General features: G+C 36.7%; 1 protein-coding gene across 2 annotated transcripts in view; it reads left to right on the top strand.

Moving 5' to 3' along the window:
- The window catches only part of PRRC2C (proline rich coiled-coil 2C), a gene marked incomplete at its 5' end in the record, with an annotated part of 60,535 nt that overhangs the window by 27,201 nt on the left and 14,053 nt on the right, over nucleotides 1-19,281 (top strand). For both annotated transcript variants that reach the window (XM_084251301.1, XM_084251300.1), the window contains 9 exons: nucleotides 8-216; nucleotides 3,477-3,631; nucleotides 4,926-5,754; nucleotides 6,435-6,520; nucleotides 10,083-10,271; nucleotides 10,414-10,665; nucleotides 11,647-11,739; nucleotides 15,487-15,588; nucleotides 18,631-18,832. In XM_084251301.1, the coding sequence (XP_084107427.1) occupies nucleotides 8-216; nucleotides 3,477-3,631; nucleotides 4,926-5,754; nucleotides 6,435-6,520; nucleotides 10,083-10,271; nucleotides 10,414-10,665; nucleotides 11,647-11,739; nucleotides 15,487-15,588; nucleotides 18,631-18,832 (2,117 nt within the window). The remainder of the gene's footprint in view (nucleotides 1-7; nucleotides 217-3,476; nucleotides 3,632-4,925; nucleotides 5,755-6,434; nucleotides 6,521-10,082; nucleotides 10,272-10,413; nucleotides 10,666-11,646; nucleotides 11,740-15,486; nucleotides 15,589-18,630; nucleotides 18,833-19,281) is intronic.

Raw genomic sequence — 19,281 nt, 5'->3', positions numbered from 1 at the left:
TTTGTAGGCCATTTGATGACCAATCTGCAGGTACAGCTAATGTTGATCCTGCCAATGGCAACTCTGCTCACCATCAGGAAGGAACACCTAATAGTACAGGACAAAAGAACTCCAAAGATTCTGCTGGGAAAAAAAGAGAAGACCCCAAACCAGGTCCTAAAAAACCCAAAGAGAAAGTAGATGCGCTCTCACAATTTGATCTCAACAATTACGCAAGTATGTCTTTGATTTCATCTGTCTGTGTGTTTGATATATTTTAATAGGTGCTAGTAACAAAAATGTCATCATGGAAGGAAAGAATTGGACCAACAAGCTGACAATAGGGACTGATTATGAACCACTGATTTAAACTAAACTAAAATAGCAGCAACTTTATAATAGCCTTCAGTGCTTGACAAATTTTCTTAAAGATAGTCCACAGAGTTTTACTGTTCTTTGTAAAATAGGAGAAAATTAAGTACTTTACCTTGCCTAACAGGTGTGGGTGGGAAGGCACACAAAACCAAATGAAGATGCTAAATTATATCTTTACAAATACTGTTTCTTTAAAAAATTAAATAAGGAAATGTTAAACTCAGTGAGTTATGACCTTGATAAAATTGGTGTCTAAGGTATGGTGAATAGAATAGCTCGGGAAGCAGTTTTGCTGTAGATGAATACTTTCAGAAAGCCCTGAAGTCTTAGACTGTCAAATGCTTAGGATAACAAAATAAGATATTTGATGAGGATGTTAACAAGGATTGTCTATAAGGAGATGCATGTAAAAATGTGCTGTTTCCCATTCAGATGAAACTTAAGCTGGAAATGAGTAAAATTGAAAGATTTATTAAGCCATGCATTGGATGAAAGCCAGGGATGCTTGTAATCACCCTACAATGCACAGAATGGACAACCAACCCACAAGATTAATAGTACTGAAGGTGAAATGCCCTAAATTAGAGAGATCGACTGAAATAAAATCCATAGAAAGCGTAAATGCCAACTTGATGTTCGTCCATGAGAGAGAGGGACTAGCATCCACCTAAACATCACATTTGGAAAGTGACAAGTAAAAATTATGAAAAATCCCAGGGCATGACAGATTTTTCTTTCCCAACTCTTTTTTTTTTTTTTTTTTTAAAGATTTATTTATACAAGCACTAGGTACAGTCAGAAGTGCGGGAGGGTAAGAAAATTCACCAGAGCCAGAGAGGAGAGCAGAACAGGCAGAGTGACGAAGTACACTGCTGAGGGGAGCAGCGGGTGGCAGGAGAGGTCTGCGCGCTGTGTGGGACCCTCGCCCGGCAGCCGGGGATCAAACCGGCACTGCAGAGCTTCGCAGCCCAGCACTCAACCACCGCACCACTGGGGAGGCCCTTTCCCAACTCTTTATTACCAGTTTTCCTTCTTTTAAAAAACTTTTAAAATAGAAATCTTCCCATAGTTTTTTTGTTGGGTTAAGACATAAGGTGGCAAGAGCATTGTTGTTTCAAAATTAAGATGGAGATTGAGCTATTCATTTTAACTCATTAAAATTCAAGAGTTAGTCATCTTAAGGTAGTTTTCCTAGTAACATGGGTGAAGTCATACCTCTTCAACCCAAAATATTACAAAGCACCGGGCAAGAACGACGTGTTGAAGACAAGTTACTGTTCAAATTTCCATAACTGTGTGTTGTTGAATGAAGTAATAACCCTTCCCAGTGCTCTTAAAGAAGTTCCTTGGCAAGGAAATTTAAATGAGTGATGGTATGGCTATGAAGATAAACTATTAAGTGAAAAACTGAGATGAATTTAGAATTATAAAAAATTTTCCCAACAGTCTGAAGTAATGAAGTACATGACATTCCTTGAAATGTTTGGCAAAGACCTTTCATTGAAATGAGCTTATGTTCCATTTTATTGAGTTAATTTATTGAACAATTTTAAATACCATTAGAAGTATGTACATAAATCAAAATCAGTTGTTTTTCCCCCTTTAAAAATCAAGTTTTTATTGGAAAAACAGTATTTTAAAAAATCATTTGCAGGTAGATTCCCTATGAATCACTCCCTAATTGAAGGGTCTTGCCATGGCTCACAAGTCATCACCATCTGCCAGTTTCTATTTGAAATTTATTTATAACCTGCTTGGGTGATGAAGGCATTGTTTTGAGAAGTCTTGGTGTAGTTGACTTGATAATTACTGTGTTAAGTGTTGGAGTTCTGGGGTCTCCCTGGTGGCGCAAGGGGTTAATAACAGCACTGTGTAGCTATCCGCAGCCACTGCAGCACAAGTTCGATCCCCGACCAGGGAAGTGACCCACATGGCACAGCAGACCTCTCCTGTCTCACCCGCTGTTCCCCTCAGCAGTGTATTTCAGTCAGTCCACCTGTTCTGCTCCCCACTCTCTCTCTGCTGAGTCTTCTCACCCCCCTACATCTCTGGTCTGTACCCCAGCTCTTGTATGCATAAAAGAACAAATCTTTTTAAAAAAAAAAGAGTTGGAGTTCCCCATTAAAAGGATCACTCAAGCAAAGTGGTGGAGTTTCTTCAATTATTAATGATAGTTGGCACATCCTATGCAATATGTCTAGATTGAATTATGATAACAGGTAAAAATCACATGTGGGAATGAAGCTTGTGTATCACCCATTATCATGTGTAATTAGTATATGATTTAATATCTTATAAAAAAAAGTACATCTTGAATCTGCATACTTATTACCAAATAAATATATGTATGTTCCCCATTAACTATATCATAGTTTACAAAATGAAAATAATTTATTTGAATTGCTTCATCGTTTTATTATGTAAACATAACTACAACCAGAAATCACATTGCCTCAACTGTTTTCAATTTTCTTTGAAATATTTAATCTAGATTTCTTAATACCCACTATGATGTATGATAATCTTAACAGGGTAGCCAAAATAAGTATTATTTGGACAATGAGCTGAAAATGTATATTCAATTATTCGCCCTGTTATTAGGTTACTATTATGTTTGTCCGTTTATTTAACATTATGTTCTGATGGAACTGTCACATATATATCATTTGTCTGCACATCAGACATAATTTAAAAAAAAAAAGGTAAGGTAAAATACTATGTAGATCTTTACAGCATAGTACAGAGGTGAGGCTCAGAGAGGTAAGATTAAGTGATTTAACTAAGGTACTGGATAATTTTGATTATGTTTAATTAAATCAAACTACTTAATCAAAAAAAATTTTTGTCAGTATACTTATCACTATATTGCCCAAGAGGGGAAAAGTATATATTGTTCAAAATAGATGGCTTTAGGGCTTTTATCTTGCACCTTGTTTATGAGATCTTTTCAGCTCTTACTATTGAATAGCCATCTTATAGAATGGGAAATAGGTTATGCTCCAAGTTATAGGATCTTTGGCTTGTCTCCTTTTATTAGGAAAAAACACTACCAGAACAAAAATTTCTATTTATATTTTCAGTTGATAGAAAAAAATCATTTTAGATCTTTTTCTTACCCACAGGTGTTGTTATAATTGATGACCATCCCGAAGTAACAGTGGTTGAAGATCCTCAGTCAAATCTGAATGATGATGGTTTTACTGAGGTGGTATCCAAAAAACAACAAAAACGGTTACAGGATGAGGAACGTCGGAAAAAGGAAGAACAGATCATACAGGTTTAGTGTTTTCATTTATTGCAAGTTATTTAGATTGTTAGAGAAAATATTAGCTAATGGTCAAGCTTTCTACATACTTATATAGTCAAGGCTGTATTTATTACTCATCTATTGAGAATGACTTGAATTTTCACAACTTTAAACTATTTAACCAGAATTGGGGTAAGTCTTAAGTACAATATAAATGCTGTGACTCATTATTTGCCTTAGATTGGACCATCTCTATTTTTAATGTTTCATTGTAGTAACATTGCATTATAACATAAATTTCAGGTTTGCATCATTATAAGTCAAAATCTGCATATATATTAAGTATATAACCACTAAAAATCCAATTATACCCTTTACTGTAAAATCGATCCTCTTTATCCAGTTTGCCTACTCCACTTTCCCCTTGCCTTCTATTAGCCACTACATTTAGGCCATATTTAATTCAACAACATATTTTTGGTTTTACTAATGATCATCTTATGTACCCTACCTTAATTTATGGCAAGTTAATTTTAAATTAGCTTGGAAAACCAATGAATACAACTACTATGATCCAATAGATTGTAGATTCTGGACCTACAAAAACAAAATTTTGAAATCTAAATTAGTTCACTTAAGTACACAATATGAATCAAGATAAGCTTTTCCATTTAAATCGTGACAAACACCCATTTTGCTAAGTGCTGACACAATAAAAATGAATAGAACTCTTGGATAATAGGAAATTCTGTAAAAATCCTATATAGGTGGTAGTTTTGAGTTCAACTGAATATTATAATGCTCAGGGCTAGATATTTTTTTCATAGGTCAATTATTATTAATTTTCTAAAGATAAAATTAGCTATGTATATAGATAGCAAAAAAACCCAGCAACACTTCCAGAATTAATGTTTCCGAGGCAAACATGAGTTAAGTCAGCAAACCGTTTATTTTGTTTGTTTTTTTGTTTCCGTTTTTTTTGGAGAGTGAGGTAGGAGGGTGTCAGATCCATTTAGATTTTGCTGCCAAATCAGTTTCCTGCAAACTTGTTAAGTTTTTTTGAATTTCCGAATTGTGGGCAAGAGACTGTGGACTAGTAGATCTAGAAAGTATGATGTGTTTGTCTTTTCCCCCCAAAAGCATGTTTGTGTATCATAATTGTAAATCTCATTAGCAGCCGTGATATTTTTTGGTCTTTCAAATACTTAAACTGTGAAAATCAAAGGTGCTAATATGGCAGTCAGTAATTTTGTTAGATATTGTATTTATGAATTCTTGCTTCCAGCTGTATTACTGATAAAATGATTTCTACTAATTTTTAAAGGTCTGGAACAAAAAGAATGCAAGTGAAAAAGGAAGAAGTCAAACTTCTAAGCTTCCACCAAGATTTGCCAAAAAACAGGTTACAGGGATCCAGCAGACTCAGTCTCCAGCGTCAGCACCAGCTTCGACCTCAACTTCTACTCCACCTTCAACCTCAGCCCCAGCCCCAGCCTCAACTCCTGTTCCAGTTCTAACATCACCGTCAGCTCCAGTTCTAGCCTCAGGCACAGCTCCTGTTATAGCCTCCACCTCAGTACCAGTTTCAACCTCCACCTCAGCTCCATTGCCAGCCTCCACCTCAGCTCCTGCCACAACCCCTTCGTCAGCTCCAGCTCCAACCCCCATCCTTGTTTCAGCTTCAACCCCAGCCTCTGCGCCCATTCTTGCCTCAGCCCTGGTTCCAACTTCAGCTCCAGCTCCAGCCCTGACTGTCTCAGCTTCAACCACCCCAGCTGTCTCAGCCCCAACTGCCCTTGCCTCGGTCCCACCTGCTCCAGCCTCAACTGCCCCAGCTTCTATCCCACCCTCAATCCCATCTTCAGCCACAGCCCCGATCCCATCCCCTGTTCCTACCTCAGCTCCCACTACCCCAGCCCACACTCAGGGACAGACTCACAAACCAGCCCAGAGTCCTTTACAGACTACAACACAATCTTCAAAACAGCCACCGCCTTCCATTAGACTACCTTCAGCTCAAACACCTAATGGCACAGATTATGCAGCCACAGGAAAGTCCCTTCAGAGTTCACAGTCACATGGCACTCTTACAACCGAATTATGGGATAACAAGGTGGCCCCCCCAGCTGTGCTGAATGACATCTCTAAGAAATGTGAGTGTGCAATAGAGAAGCAAGGACTAGGGGATGGCTTGGGAAGACTGGGGTGCTTTTCATTTTTGTATGCTCATTACTTTTCTTAATCATCTTTTTTTAGTAGGAAATAGTAATAGCGATGTTCTCTTAGTTTCCTTTCTTAAAAACCTTTGTTTCTAAAGCAAACGTGTATGCTTTTTTTAAAAAAAAAAACAGGGGGCCTCCCCTGGTGGCGCAGCGGTTGAGCGCTGGGCTGCGAAGCTGCCTGCAGCCTCTGCAGCGCCGGTTCAATCCCTGGCCTCCAGCGAGGGTCCCACACAGCGCGCAGACCTCTCCTGTTGTGCCTGCTGCTCCCCTCAGCAGTGTATTTCGTCAGTCGGCCTGTTCTACTCTCCGCTCTGGCTCTGATGAATTCTCTCACCCTCCCGCGCTTCTGGCTATAACCAGTGCTTGTATAAATAAATCTTTTTTAAAAAAATTAAAAAAAAAAAACATTTTATGGACACAGTTTTATGTTGATAAAGAGAAATGCACAATGTTTGGGGAGAGTTATACTTACTGTGCTATATGTAAGAATCTCCTTATGTGTAATGTGTAAAGTTTTAGTTTTATTTAACTATTAAGAGAAAGAGTTAAATGGAGTAGGAATTGTTGTGAACTTCTAAATTTTAATGATCACATTTCCTCCTCCTTTTCAGTAGGTCCCATTAGTCCACCACAGCCACCTTCAGTCAGTGCCTGGAATAAGCCCCTAACATCATTTGGATCAGCTACTTCAACAGAGGTAGGAATAACTTTGTAATGGCTTTTGTGAGGTTAATGTGACAGATTTTCTTTAGAACACTTTCTCAAATTTTAGCATGTACCACAGCTATCTGGAGTCCTTGTTAGCATAAATTGCTTGGTAACTGTGTCCAGTCTCTGATCCATTAGGTCTGACTTGGGGCTGAAGACATTTTAAACAAGTTCTCAAGTGATGCTAATACTACGAATCTCTACATTTATTAGCTGTTTCTCACCTTTAGATATGTTATGGTTAAATTTTTTTTTATTCTGTTCTCAGAAGTCCTTGTGATACAGAGAAAATAAGGGCAATTACTGCTTTCTGGATGTGTCTGCCTTGTTTTTAGGTTGATAATTAAGCAGTACAATTACTTAGAAACAGTTTGCAAGAGGTTGTACCAACATAGTTTCTTAAATATGTTCAGTAAACATTGGTAAATAAACTTACTTAGGCCAGCAGTTCATTCATTCATTGAGAACTTGCAATGTACTGCTCTAACCTCTGGGCTTACAAAATGGGGCTGAAAATGAAGGAAAAGTCCTTTCCCCACAGGGATTACATTCAAAGTGGGGGCAATGAACTAACATACAGAATGTTAAGTGGTGGTTAGTTAGTGCTGGGGAAAAAAGCAAAGCAGGGAAGGTCTATAAGAAAGTTCCCAACGGAATGGAGATGTTTAAAATAGGGTGGGATGGCCAGGAAAGTTTACTTGAGTTAAATACTTGAAGGCGATAAGAACATGCTATTCATATATCTGAGGAAAAGTGAATTCTCATTTCAGAAAATAGCAAATACAAAAACCTTGAGATAGTAGCTTGCCTGATATGTTTGAGAAAGATTAAGGAATTCCTTTTATGGGATAAAGGAATGGAGAGATGTTGGAAAGATAATCAGAAATGAATTGGGTAAAGCCTTTAGGAAAGATAGGGAAGCTAAGAGCAACCACTGCAGCACAAGTTCGATCCCTGGCCCACCAGGGAGCTAACCCATATATGGTGCAGCAGACCTCTCCTGTCTGGCCTGCTACTCCCCTCAGCAGTGTATTTCAGGCAGTCTGCATGTTCTGCTCCCCACTCTATCTCTGGTGAATCCTCTCACACCTTGCACCTCTGGCCTACACCCCAGTTCATATATCTTTTAAAAAAAAAAAGTCACTGGGTGCAGTATTTAAGATCCTCGGCTTTTTTTCCCCCTTCCTGTTGGTATTAGCATTATACTTAATTATAGAGAGCGTTTCTTATATAGAAATTATAGGATTTTTCATACCAATATAAAGAATGGAGTGGGAAGTTTATTCTCTGTTTTGGCTAAGTGCATTGACTAATAATTTTACTAAAATGTTTGATCCGGGTAAAATTTTATTTGAGCTTAAAGTATAGGAATAATAATTTCTCAGCACTCATGGCCATAGGTTTTTCTTACAGACACTCATTACCTGCAATACCACCGGGAAGCTTATATTCACCGTCTGCCAGTTAGAGGAACAACATATTTTTCAGTGGTGGCTCATTTTTCTTCATGTTCTTTATGTTTTCTGAATGGAAAGTCATTTTGGGGGTGGATATCTATTGTGCATGATTTTGGAATTTGTCATGGTTGAATTTTTAATTGGTCAAACTGGCACCCTTTTAATTCATTTCAAAGGCTAAAAAGAAACCCCTGATGGAATTTCTTCTTGAATGACTAGTGAAAAATAGAGTTCTTAATGGTTAACCTAAGTTTTATTGCCCTTCCTTGTATTATGTATGTTTAATAAACATTTTTTGTTTCAAAGGTTATGCTGATCTTCCTAAAATTAACTTTCCCTAAAGTCATGTTAACTGTCAATCTGTTTTCCTAATTATTTAACTGTTTAACTGTGAAATAACTCACATTTAACTGTGAGTTCTTACTTGTTTTCGTACATAAAATTAATAGCTTTTGCTCATTGCCACACTATTTTGTTCTTCTAATACTGAATTTACTAAATTTATACTGAATTTCAACAATGATTAAAGCAAATAGATTTTTATTCTAAGTTACATCAATAATCTTGACCTGTATTTAAAATTCAGTACTCAGATACAAGTATAAATCTAAATGACAAACCTTGTTCATAACAGCTGACATTGTTACAGCTATAACCGTAACGTAGTAATAAGACACACTAAGTTCAGGGATGCAAAGACTGACAGAAAATAGTGAAGCAAGGCCTGAAGTTGAACTTAGTACCTAGTTTTGGATTTTTTTGTTTGTTCCTCTATGGAAAACTGACATAATTGTTGTAAACATCATCTGGCTTACAAAACCCTGTGTTTTCTGACCTGCTCGTCCATCTTCTACCATTGTTCTTATTAACTGGTATCTTCCACCTTTACTGCCTTTTTTTTTTTTCTTGACCTTTACACTAGGAATATACTGTGCCAGAAGCATTTTACACAGCTCTATCTTTTACCATTGTGACCTCCTCAGGGTTTTTCTCTTTCTGCTAAAGTAGCTTAACTATATTTTAATTTTTATAAGACCCTTTCTCTGACTTTTCAACTAAAGAACATTAATTACTTGATTGGTAAGTGGATTCCTAAGGTGCATGTACATTGCCAGTTAAAAAATAATTTAATGGGGCCTCCCTGATGGTGCAGCGGTTGAGCGCTGGGTTGCGAAGCTGCCCGCAGCCTCTGCAGTGCTGGTTCGATTCCTGGAGGGTCCCACATGATGCTCAGACCTCTCCTGCCGCCCGCTGCTCCCCTCAGCAGTGCACTTTGGTCCTTCTGCCTGCTCTGATCCCCGCTCTGGCTCTGGTGAATTCTCTCACCCTCCCACACTTCTGACTGTACCCGGTGCTTGTATAAATAAATAAATAAATCTTTTTTAAAAAAAAACTGCTATCCATTAAAAAAATAATAATTTAATGTATATTATTTCTTTTTAATTTCAAAGCTTATACCTTAGAAGTAGGTGACACTAGTATTGCTCTTTCTTCTCTCCCCCATTCATTTTTCTGTTTATTTGTTGCTGTTAGTGCCTTTGGGTGATTTTTTGCTTTCATATTTGCTTTAAATGATTAAGTAGCTTAAGGCTCTTGTTTGCCCATGATCATACTCACAAGAATCAGAATTTTTAAAGTGTTAAGTCTTGTCTAATAGTCATTTGAGCAGTTGGTTTCTAATATAGATCAATAGCTGTGAAGGGAAACTTTGTCCTAAGACAGAGTCATTTAATGTCGGTAAATATGTAGATTGCTTCAGTGCATGGGAGCCTGGGGAAGGAAATTCTATGGTGACTCAATCTGAGGGGATGGGGGGAAGCAAATACTTTAAAAAAATTTAAAAATGATAAATGTTAAAATAAATAAATTTGAATTTAATAGATTTAAATTAAATTAATAAATAATTTGATTAATTCAGTTAATAAATTGAAATTTATTAAACTAAAACTTTAAATGAGATAATTACATGGTTTGTGAATTACATCTCAGTAAAATTGCTGTAAAAATTTAAAAATATATGTAGATTGCTTCAGATCTTTCAGTCAAATTTGAATTGTTTGCCTTGATAACAATTTTTAAATGATCTCTTACTAGGGAACAAAGAATGGTCAGGAAAGTGGAGTTGAACTTGGAATTGATACAATTCAGTTTGGCGCTCCAGCTTCAAATGGGAATGAAAATGAAATCGTTCCCGTCCTTTCGGACAAAACTGCTGACAAAATTCCTGAACCTAAAGAACAGCGGCAGAAGCAGCCACGAGCAGGCCCTATCAAAGCCCAGAAGGTGAGTACAGCTCCTGTTTCGGGTGTATAGCATGAAAGCCATTAGCATATATGGGGAATAGTTTTTTAATTAAACTAGTTTGCATTGACTGTCTTTGCTGCATTTGTCATGATGTCATTTTTATCATAAACATTGAATTTAGCTTCCAGATTTGAGTCCAGTAGAAAACAAAGAACATAAACCTGGCCCTATTGGAAAGGAACGTTCATTAAAAAATAGAAAAGTAAAAGATGCCCAACAGGTGGAGCCAGAAGGACAAGAGAAACCAAGCCCTGCTCCTGTGAGGAGTACAGATCCTGTGACAACGAAGGAAACCAAAGCAGTTCCAGAAATGTCTACAGAAATAGGAACAATGATTTCAGTGTCATCTGCAGAGTACGGCAGTAATACAAAGGTAGGCGACATTGCAGTGGGTACCGTTCAAACTGATGTAAACCATGTCTAAAATGAGTGGTGAAAACAGGAACTATGTGCTTGTTTTTGTTTGCTAGAGATATAATCTAATTTTATAGACTAGATGGGTTATTATTTCTATAGAGAGGATTTATGTCATGGTGTGAATATTTAGTCTAGAGAAATTCCTTACAGTGAATTTCTTTCTGTGGAAATTAACCCTCAACTATTTGAGTTGTTGCTTAAAGTAAAAAATATCTGCATGAGATTGGAATGATTTTTTATTGGGGTTGTTAACTGCTTTATATTATGTTTTATTTTGTTAATAGAATTACAGTGGAGCCTCATCTTGTTCACTAATGAGATTGTGTAGTCAGGCAATGAGGCAAAGTTTTAGTAACTCTAGTATAGCCAGTTTTCTTTCAGGATTGATACAGATCACTGGTTCACTGGTTAAGCGCCAGCAGACGTAGTTGGCTCACATTTCAGGGTCACTTTGAATGAAAGATGCCTAAGTTTAAAAATACTCATTGTAGTAAGACATACTGAGTGACTTACAGGTACTAACTCTTATGGGAATAGCCTGTTTTTATCTTTTGGTGTTCACGGTCGGATATACTCTCAGAAGAAAGATGTTATTTGAACATTTTTCCCTTTTCATTACCATACAGCTCACTGTATGTAAGTAAATGCTGTAATGTCCAACTCTGTCATATTTTATACTGATCACAGCCTTCTAGTGATACTCCATGCATTCAGAAAAAAAAATGGTACAAGACCCCAGCAATAGTTAAAATGTTATTTCAGTTGTAGGTTCATGCTTGTTTTCATACCTGTTCGTCCTGAAGATTTGAGTGAATTGAGTCTTAAGATCTGTTCTCTCTTGCTTTCCTCCAAAACCACATTACACCTGGTAGACTTCCTTTAGAAAGTGATTCATTAATTCAGTTTAAACCTTTTTTTTTCTATTACCAATCTACAGGAGTCTGTAACAGACTATACTACACCTTCTTCTTCTCTGCCTAACACTGTGTCTACTAATAATGCAAAGATGGAGGATACTTTGGTTAATAATGTAAGTAATCATCCTGAGATGTGGCAAGTTTGGATAGGAGCTTGGCTATTTTTATCTAGTACATACTGCTGCATGACAAATAATTAACTCAGAGAAAGCTAGTAATAAATTTGTATTTATTAGTACAGTAATGTAATAAGCAAAAATAGCCAGAGCTGAGTTTTTTTGTTTTTCCCCTGAAAGTCCTTAACTTTTCTGTTTAAGACCCTGTCTTGTGCTGCTAAGACTTGATTTCATACATACTAACCCTATTAACCTAGTTGGTAAGAGTTTTTTCTTTCACATTCTACAAATTTGACGTTTTATTTAGTGATTTTTGTGCCTAAATTAAATCTTTTCACAATATATAGTGAAAACTCACTTTTAAAAAACAACTGGAGTGTTTCTTATGATTTGGATATTTCTTTTAATTAAAAAATATATACTGAAGCTAACTATTTGTGTTGTAAGGCTTCAATTATGTAATTACTTCCAAAACTCTTTAAAAGTGTGTATTAAAAGATGGTGTAAGTCATGTTGTAAATAGCGCTTCCCCAGAGCAACTGTGTTATAATTCAAGTTTGTGCTAAAAGTCAGCACAGCCCATCATTTGCCCAGTTTCTTGAATGACAGATGGAAAACGGGCCATCCCTCCTACCCGCCTCGCCCCAAAGTTAGCTAACTTGCTGTGGCAGAAAATATTTTAAAAGTTATTTGTGTGTGAACTTTGTTTTGGAGGGCAGGTACAGTGGAAAATTTGTCAACTGTTCTCTATTTAAATACAGCACTGTGTAATAGCAGAGGCTATCAAACTCAAATGATGGTCATTCTTTTCAAAAGTATCTATTAGAGGGCCTCCCTGGTGGCGCAAGGGGTTAAGCACCGCACTATGAAGCAGTCTGCAGCCTCTGCAGCACAAGTTCGATCCCCGGTCGGCCAGAGAGAAACACACATGGTGCAGCAGACCTCTCCTGTCTCACCTGCCCTAAGCAGTGTATTTCATTCAGTCTGCCTGTTCTGTTCCCCGCTGTCTCGGGTGAATGTTCACACACACACACACCCCATCTCTGGCCTGTACCCTAGCCCTTGTATGCATAAATAAATAAATCTTTTTTTAAAAGTATCCATTAGAAATGTATTTAAAGGTCTCTTACAAAGGGCTTTTTTAACTCACTTTTCAAGAATAAATATCTGTTCTGTTTTCTTTCCGTTCTTTCCCTTTGCATTCTATTTGTTAACTTCAGGAAGATAGAATTTTATAGAGCTGAGAAGCATTTGAGGATCATTTAATCCCACTTTCTTAGTATGTAGCTGGGGGAAAAGGAAGAGAAAGGAATAAATCTTGTTTTCTCCTAGTGATAATAGCAAGTGCTTTGAGAGTTGAAGTCTTCCAACTTTCAAATGTTAAAAAACTTGGTGTGCCAAATCCTTTCCCCTATCCTTATTGAGAATGGTTATTTATTTACTTCTGTAGGAAGAAATGGAAAACTTGTGCAGGAGGAAAAGATGTCCTGTCAGATTAAGTGCTGGTGTCACTATGAGACTATCAGATGTTGAATCAGTAGTAGCTAGCTAGCAATTTAATTATGCTTTCATTGTGTAATCTTTTCTCATTTAAAAAAAACAGTATTTCTGGGGCCTCCCTGGTGTCACAAGGGGTTAAGGTCAGCACTATGAAGCTATCTGCAACTACTGCAGCACAGGGAGGTTACCCACATGGCGCAGCAGACCTCTCCTGTCTCACCTGCTGCTCCCCTCAGCAGTGTATTTCAATAGATCTGCCTGTTCTATTCCCCACTCTGTCTCTGGTGAATTCTCTCACCCCCTGCATCTCTGGCCGTACACCCAGTTCTTGTATGCATAAATAAATCTGTTTAAAAAATAAATAACAGTATTTCTAAGATGTAACCTTTTCAAGGAAGTATATGATGCTTCCTGCCAAAGTATCCTCTAAAAATATAATTTATGAAATATTACTAGTGAGGAAGATTTCATCATTCTCAGAATTCATAAAAGACCTTGCAAATTTCCATATAAGCTTTTATCTATGAGGTTAATCTGTGTTATATGTGAGGCCAACTAATTTATGCATGGAGGGCTGCTGGAAGAAGAGACCCAGTCTTGTACATAGCTATGCAATATCTTTTTGATGTTTAGCATTGCATCAGAGTATGTTTGAAAACAGGAAAAGCACTTTGCGTTAAGAGAACATTATAGGGCCTCTCCGGAGGTGCAGCGGTTGAGCACTGGGTTGCGAAGCTGCCCACAGCCTCTGCAGCGCCGGTTTGATCCCCGGCTGCTCCCCGGCCACCGGAGGAGTGTCCCACATGGCGTCAGACCTCTCCTGCCGCCCGCTGCTCCCCTTAGCAGTGTACTTCGGTCCTTCTGCCTGCTCTGCTCCCTGCTCTGGCTCTGGTGAATTCTCTCACCCTCCCGCGCTTCTGACTGTACCCAGTGCTTGCATAAATAAATAAATAAATCTTTAAAAAAAAAAAAAAAGAACATTATAGATGGTCTTCAGTTTGGGATGATTTTCATGGTCTTACTGTACTTAATGTAGTTTTAAAAACAAATGTCCTACTTGGGAAAAATTATAGCACCTTTTGAAATGTTCCTTTTTCATTCATTAGTTTGGGGGAGAGTTCCAGTTTATGCAGAAAACTTTTGCCTTTAAAAATTATATATATACTTATAAAAGACTTATTCCCCTAGTGGGATGTACATTTTTTAAGGATGTAAGCCCAGATAGGTTAATATGACCTTACGAACCATATTACAATTGGTTTTGAATTACATTACAATTGTTTTGAATCCTGAATGTATTGAAGATTTAAAAACAGATGGTGGTTTTGATTATTATAGCATTATAACAGCTATTTTAAAGATCTATGAAATAATTTCCACCAAGTAGTTTGTGGAATTATAAACTTCATTAGATAGTCCATAGTATCACAAAGTACTTATCTTGAAACCTCCAAACATCCCATTTTTACCTGAGCAACTGAGTGAAACATTGAAACCAACTATAGATATACCTAATAAAATCTCAAGATCCAGATTCTTAGAAGAAAAAAAGATGTAGTAGTGAGTTTCTAATATCTTAAAGTTTCTGATTAAAATATTCCATAATCATGTCATTACTAGAGCAAAGCAGTGTGTCCAGTAACAGGAGGTAGGGGACAATATCACTCTCCAAACTACTTTTGTTCTTGAATCTTTGTAAGAAAGTTTATGTATTACAGCAAAGAGATTAATTTCTTGTGTTTATACTGTCATGTCAGATGCTTCTGATTGAACCTGTGGCTGCATTAATGGTAGAAATGCTTTCCCTTGGAGCTTTGCTACACAGGACTAGCAGCATCAGTGTCACCTGGGAGCTTATTCAAAATGCACTATTTCAGGCCTTACCCCAGACTAAATGTGTCACAATCTGAATTTAAACAGGTGATTTGTAGACACTTTGAAACAGGAAAAGCACTGTCTTCAAGTTTCTATCTTATTTTGGGGACAGACATTCTGTCAACGTATGAATAAAAAGACAATATTTCTCTTCAGAAGTCTTATCTAAGATGTCCAAAGTCATCTTACATCTTAGATGTAAGATGTGTTTATTACATCTAAACACAATGTAATGCTCAGTAATCCTGTATTCTTGTTGGCTCTGATAAAAAATAAAACACCCTTAGCATATATTAGCATTATCTTTAATGGGGCTTTTGTGGCAGACTTAGTTAGTTAGATTGTGATATGTGTTGCCTACCTTTTCAGGTGCCCCTGCCCAACACCCTTCCCCTCCCTAAGAGGGAGACTATACAACAGAGCTCCAGCCTAACTTCAGTTCCTCCCACTACTTTCAGCCTCACCTTCAAGGTATGTACGACATCTGTCTCTAAGGGTCCTTGATTATTGCATGCAAGGGGACATAGTTAACACTAGTCTTTTTGGTATTTTTACTAATTTTGTTTGATAAGCAACATGCAAAACTGAGGAAATTAAGTGATGTCAAATTGGACCTTAAAATTGTATTAGCTTCTGATACCATTTAGTGACTTGATACCTCATATTTAAAGTGAGGCTGATTATGCTTGTGAATTTTTTGTCTTAAAAAAATACAGGAGAGCATTTATATTCCCTATTTATTCTGAGTTCCTATTAGAGATCTTAATAATGTTTGGATATATTAGTCCTAAATACTGTTAATGGTAACAATGTCAGTTTTCTGTCTTTCCTATAAGTCATGTGTGGATTTGAATGAATGCAATGTAGTAATTAGAATATTTTAGAGGTAGTGATAAGGGGGCAAAGGAGATTTTATTTTAAACAACTTATACTTTTTGATATCATAATCATTTTTTTAAATCTGATTATAATTTTGAACTGCTAATGCTTTTTACGATTATGTTATTTAAAAAGTTTAAAATCAGTTGTTGCCTCAAAATTAGTTATTCAGAAGGCCGAGATGTAGAATTAAGTGAGGAATTTTTTTTAATGCATTTATTTCATTGGTGCTCTTTCTTCAGTTTTATGATCTGGACAAATACTTAGCCTGTCATAGCAGGACTCCTTTACTTCACACTGGTTGACAGTGAATCTTTTTGACTGTCTTCAGGAAATTGGGAAACTAAGTCTTTTTATAATGTGGCCAGTTGTTTCTGTTTGAATCTCTAGTCTCCCGACCATTTGTTCCTTTGTCCCCCATCTGCTTTTATAGTGCAAGATGATAAAACCTTATAAGATCACCTCCTCTCTTTGTGTCAACCCTATCTTTACCCAGTCTTTAGTGTTTACTGCCAATGCCTGTTCAGCCTTTGTTGTTTTCTGTTTGAATGGTTATCTCATTCTTTGTTCCTTATCTCGTGTTATATATGTGGTTTTGACCATCATACTACTCAAAGCAGTATCAGTTTTGCATAAGGCAGATAACATTATTTTGTCCTGTCATTAATGTCTCAGAAAATCCCACTGCACATTGCCTTACATTTAATATTTTTAGCACTAGTAGAAATCTTATACATTTAGAATTAAAATGAATTTAAATTAAATCACATTAACTTAAGACCTCTACTTTCCGTATGTTTACTTCTGATACCTCTTTATTTGGGGGATATATAAAGTAAAAGTTATATAATACAGATATTTATTGACTTGGGTTCTTGCTGGGGTTGGGAGGGGAAATGAGTGTAGTTAATTTTTACTTTCCATGAATTTCCAAAAATAGAAACTAAATTTTCTTGCTGTTTCAGATATGAAATGAAGCCAAATACATGGCTATATATTATACAAGATTGCTTATAATTTCTGTGTTCTCAGCACAACAAAGCTGGTATAAATGACATTGTACTCTGAAATTTCTCTAAACCTTATATCTCAAATAGTCCAAGCAAATTGCATTGTGGCTAACTTCCTAAATTTTTTTTAATCTAAGACTTTCGTTTTAAAATTAAACGCATTTAAAGTCAGCCAGGTGATTGTGACCAGATAGCCCCAACCATGCATCAGTGTTTTCTATTTCTGAATTTAAAGTGACATTAATATCTAAGAAAGAGTTAAATTATAGGGTCCCTAACCGCCGAGAAGGTCCCACATGGCATGCAGACCTCTCCTGATGCCCGCTGCTCCCCTCAGCAGTGTACTTCAGTCCTTCTGCCTGTTCTGCTCCCCACTCTGACTCTGGTGAATTCTCTCACCCTCCTACGCTACTGACTGTACCCAGTGCTTGTATAAATAAATAAATTATTTTTTTAAAAAAGATTTATTTTTTAAAAAAGTTAAATTATATTTAATGTGTTTTTAAAAGTAAATAGGAAGAAAAATAAAGTTGCTATTTCAAGAACCTACAAATTTCCTAACAACTTTTTAAAAATTACTTGTGAAAAGGGTAGCCTTATATAGGTCATTACAACTGAATTTTATTGTTTATATTGAATTTTTTTATTTCAGCCTATTGTCCCCTTTCTGTTAGAGCAGGCTTAGGATAGCTCAAGGATCTACCTCTGTGCTCTCCAGTTCACTGGGTTATTGAGTACTTGAAGGATGCTAATCCAAATTGAGGGGTGTGATTTACATGTAAATGTAAATAGATGCTAGATCTGAAATGTTAGCCTTTTTAAAGAATTAAAATATTCCAACCTTTATGTTCACTACATAAAATTATAGTAAATATAAAATGTCAAAATTAGTCTTACCTCTTTATTTTTACTTTTTAAAATTTAGAAACTTGCATTTATATGTCTATTGAATGGAACTGCTCTAGATTGACGTAAGGCTGATACTGTCTTTTAAGAAACTCGTAGACTAAGAAAACCAGTAGCCATAAATGGCAGTGGCCAGCATCTGAATTGCTTGATGAGATTCTGGATGTAAAACCAAGTGTTTTACTGTACTCAAGCCTAAAACCCATCTAGTTACATGCCTTTTTAAGACACTGTGAGTTTAAAACAGCCAAACAAAAGATAACTGTCATCTGCCACTTGAGAACTATTTGCTTTTACAAAGTAAGAAGGCGTGGGGGGAGGGGGGAGACACGACAGATATTTTCTTCCAAGGTAGTTCGGTGCCTTTTCCTACTAGAGTTTGGGTCTCAGTCGGTCTAATAAGAGCATTTTTTTGTTTCCTTATTCACTGGTAGAGGTGTGGACTCATGTTTAGATGATGCAGGAATTATGACTTTTGTCAGCATGCTGTCTACAAGCTCTGTAAAGATATCATCAGAGACCATTTCCTCCCAGTTTGAGTAGAGGATCAAACATAAAGTGGAAAGTGAAAGGTCTGAAAATCCTAGGGCTCTTAATTTTTTATTCTGTGGTTTTTGGGAAATTTTATTTGGAATTTAAATATAGATGCATATTTGCATATGTAGGCATACGTTTTGTTGCAGTGATTTTGTTTTTAAAAGTGTCCATTTTATTGCAGATGGAGTCTGCACGCAAAGCGTGGGAGAATTCTCCAAATGTAAGAGAAAAGGGATCCCCAGTAACTTCCACAGCACCTCCGATTGCAAGTGGAGTCAGCAGTAGTGCCACTGGACCTAGCACTGCTAATTACAATTCATTCTCAAGTGCGTCAATGCCTCAGATTCCTGTTGCTTCAGTCACTCCAACAACGTCACTGTCAGGTAGAAGTTTTTTATGCCTTTACTTTGAATATCTTAAATTATTTAAAATTTCTTAAGGTTATTTCCTATTTAATGTCCTCCCCAATGTGGGGTCGGGTTGAGAACTATGAAAGATATCAAATTGTGCATGAGATAGTTGTTTTGTAAACTCCACCCCATTCTCACTCCCTCCCCTTTCTTTGCCCTCTCTCATTTTTGGTTAGTTTGGAAAATATTGATGTCCTACTAAAACACTTTTTTGAACCTTCTTTTATTACCCCTCCCCCATTGTAGAAACTAATTGTAACTGGTAAAAGGATTTTTTTCTTTTTCCTCTGAATTTGTCCGTAAAATTCACCTTTTGGTTTTGTTTTTTAACCCATACATAACTAATTTTATCAGCTCAGAAATAACAGTAACACAGCTTTAAAATTTTTTGTGGGCCTCCCTGGTCGCGCACGGGGTTAAAC

Source organism: Talpa europaea, assembly GCF_964194135.1.
Source record: "Talpa europaea genome assembly, chromosome: 12".
NCBI classification, from domain to species: Eukaryota; Metazoa; Chordata; class Mammalia; order Eulipotyphla; family Talpidae; genus Talpa; species Talpa europaea.
Note: the sequence above shows the minus strand (reverse complement) of the source record. Positions and strands in the feature narration are given on the sequence as shown.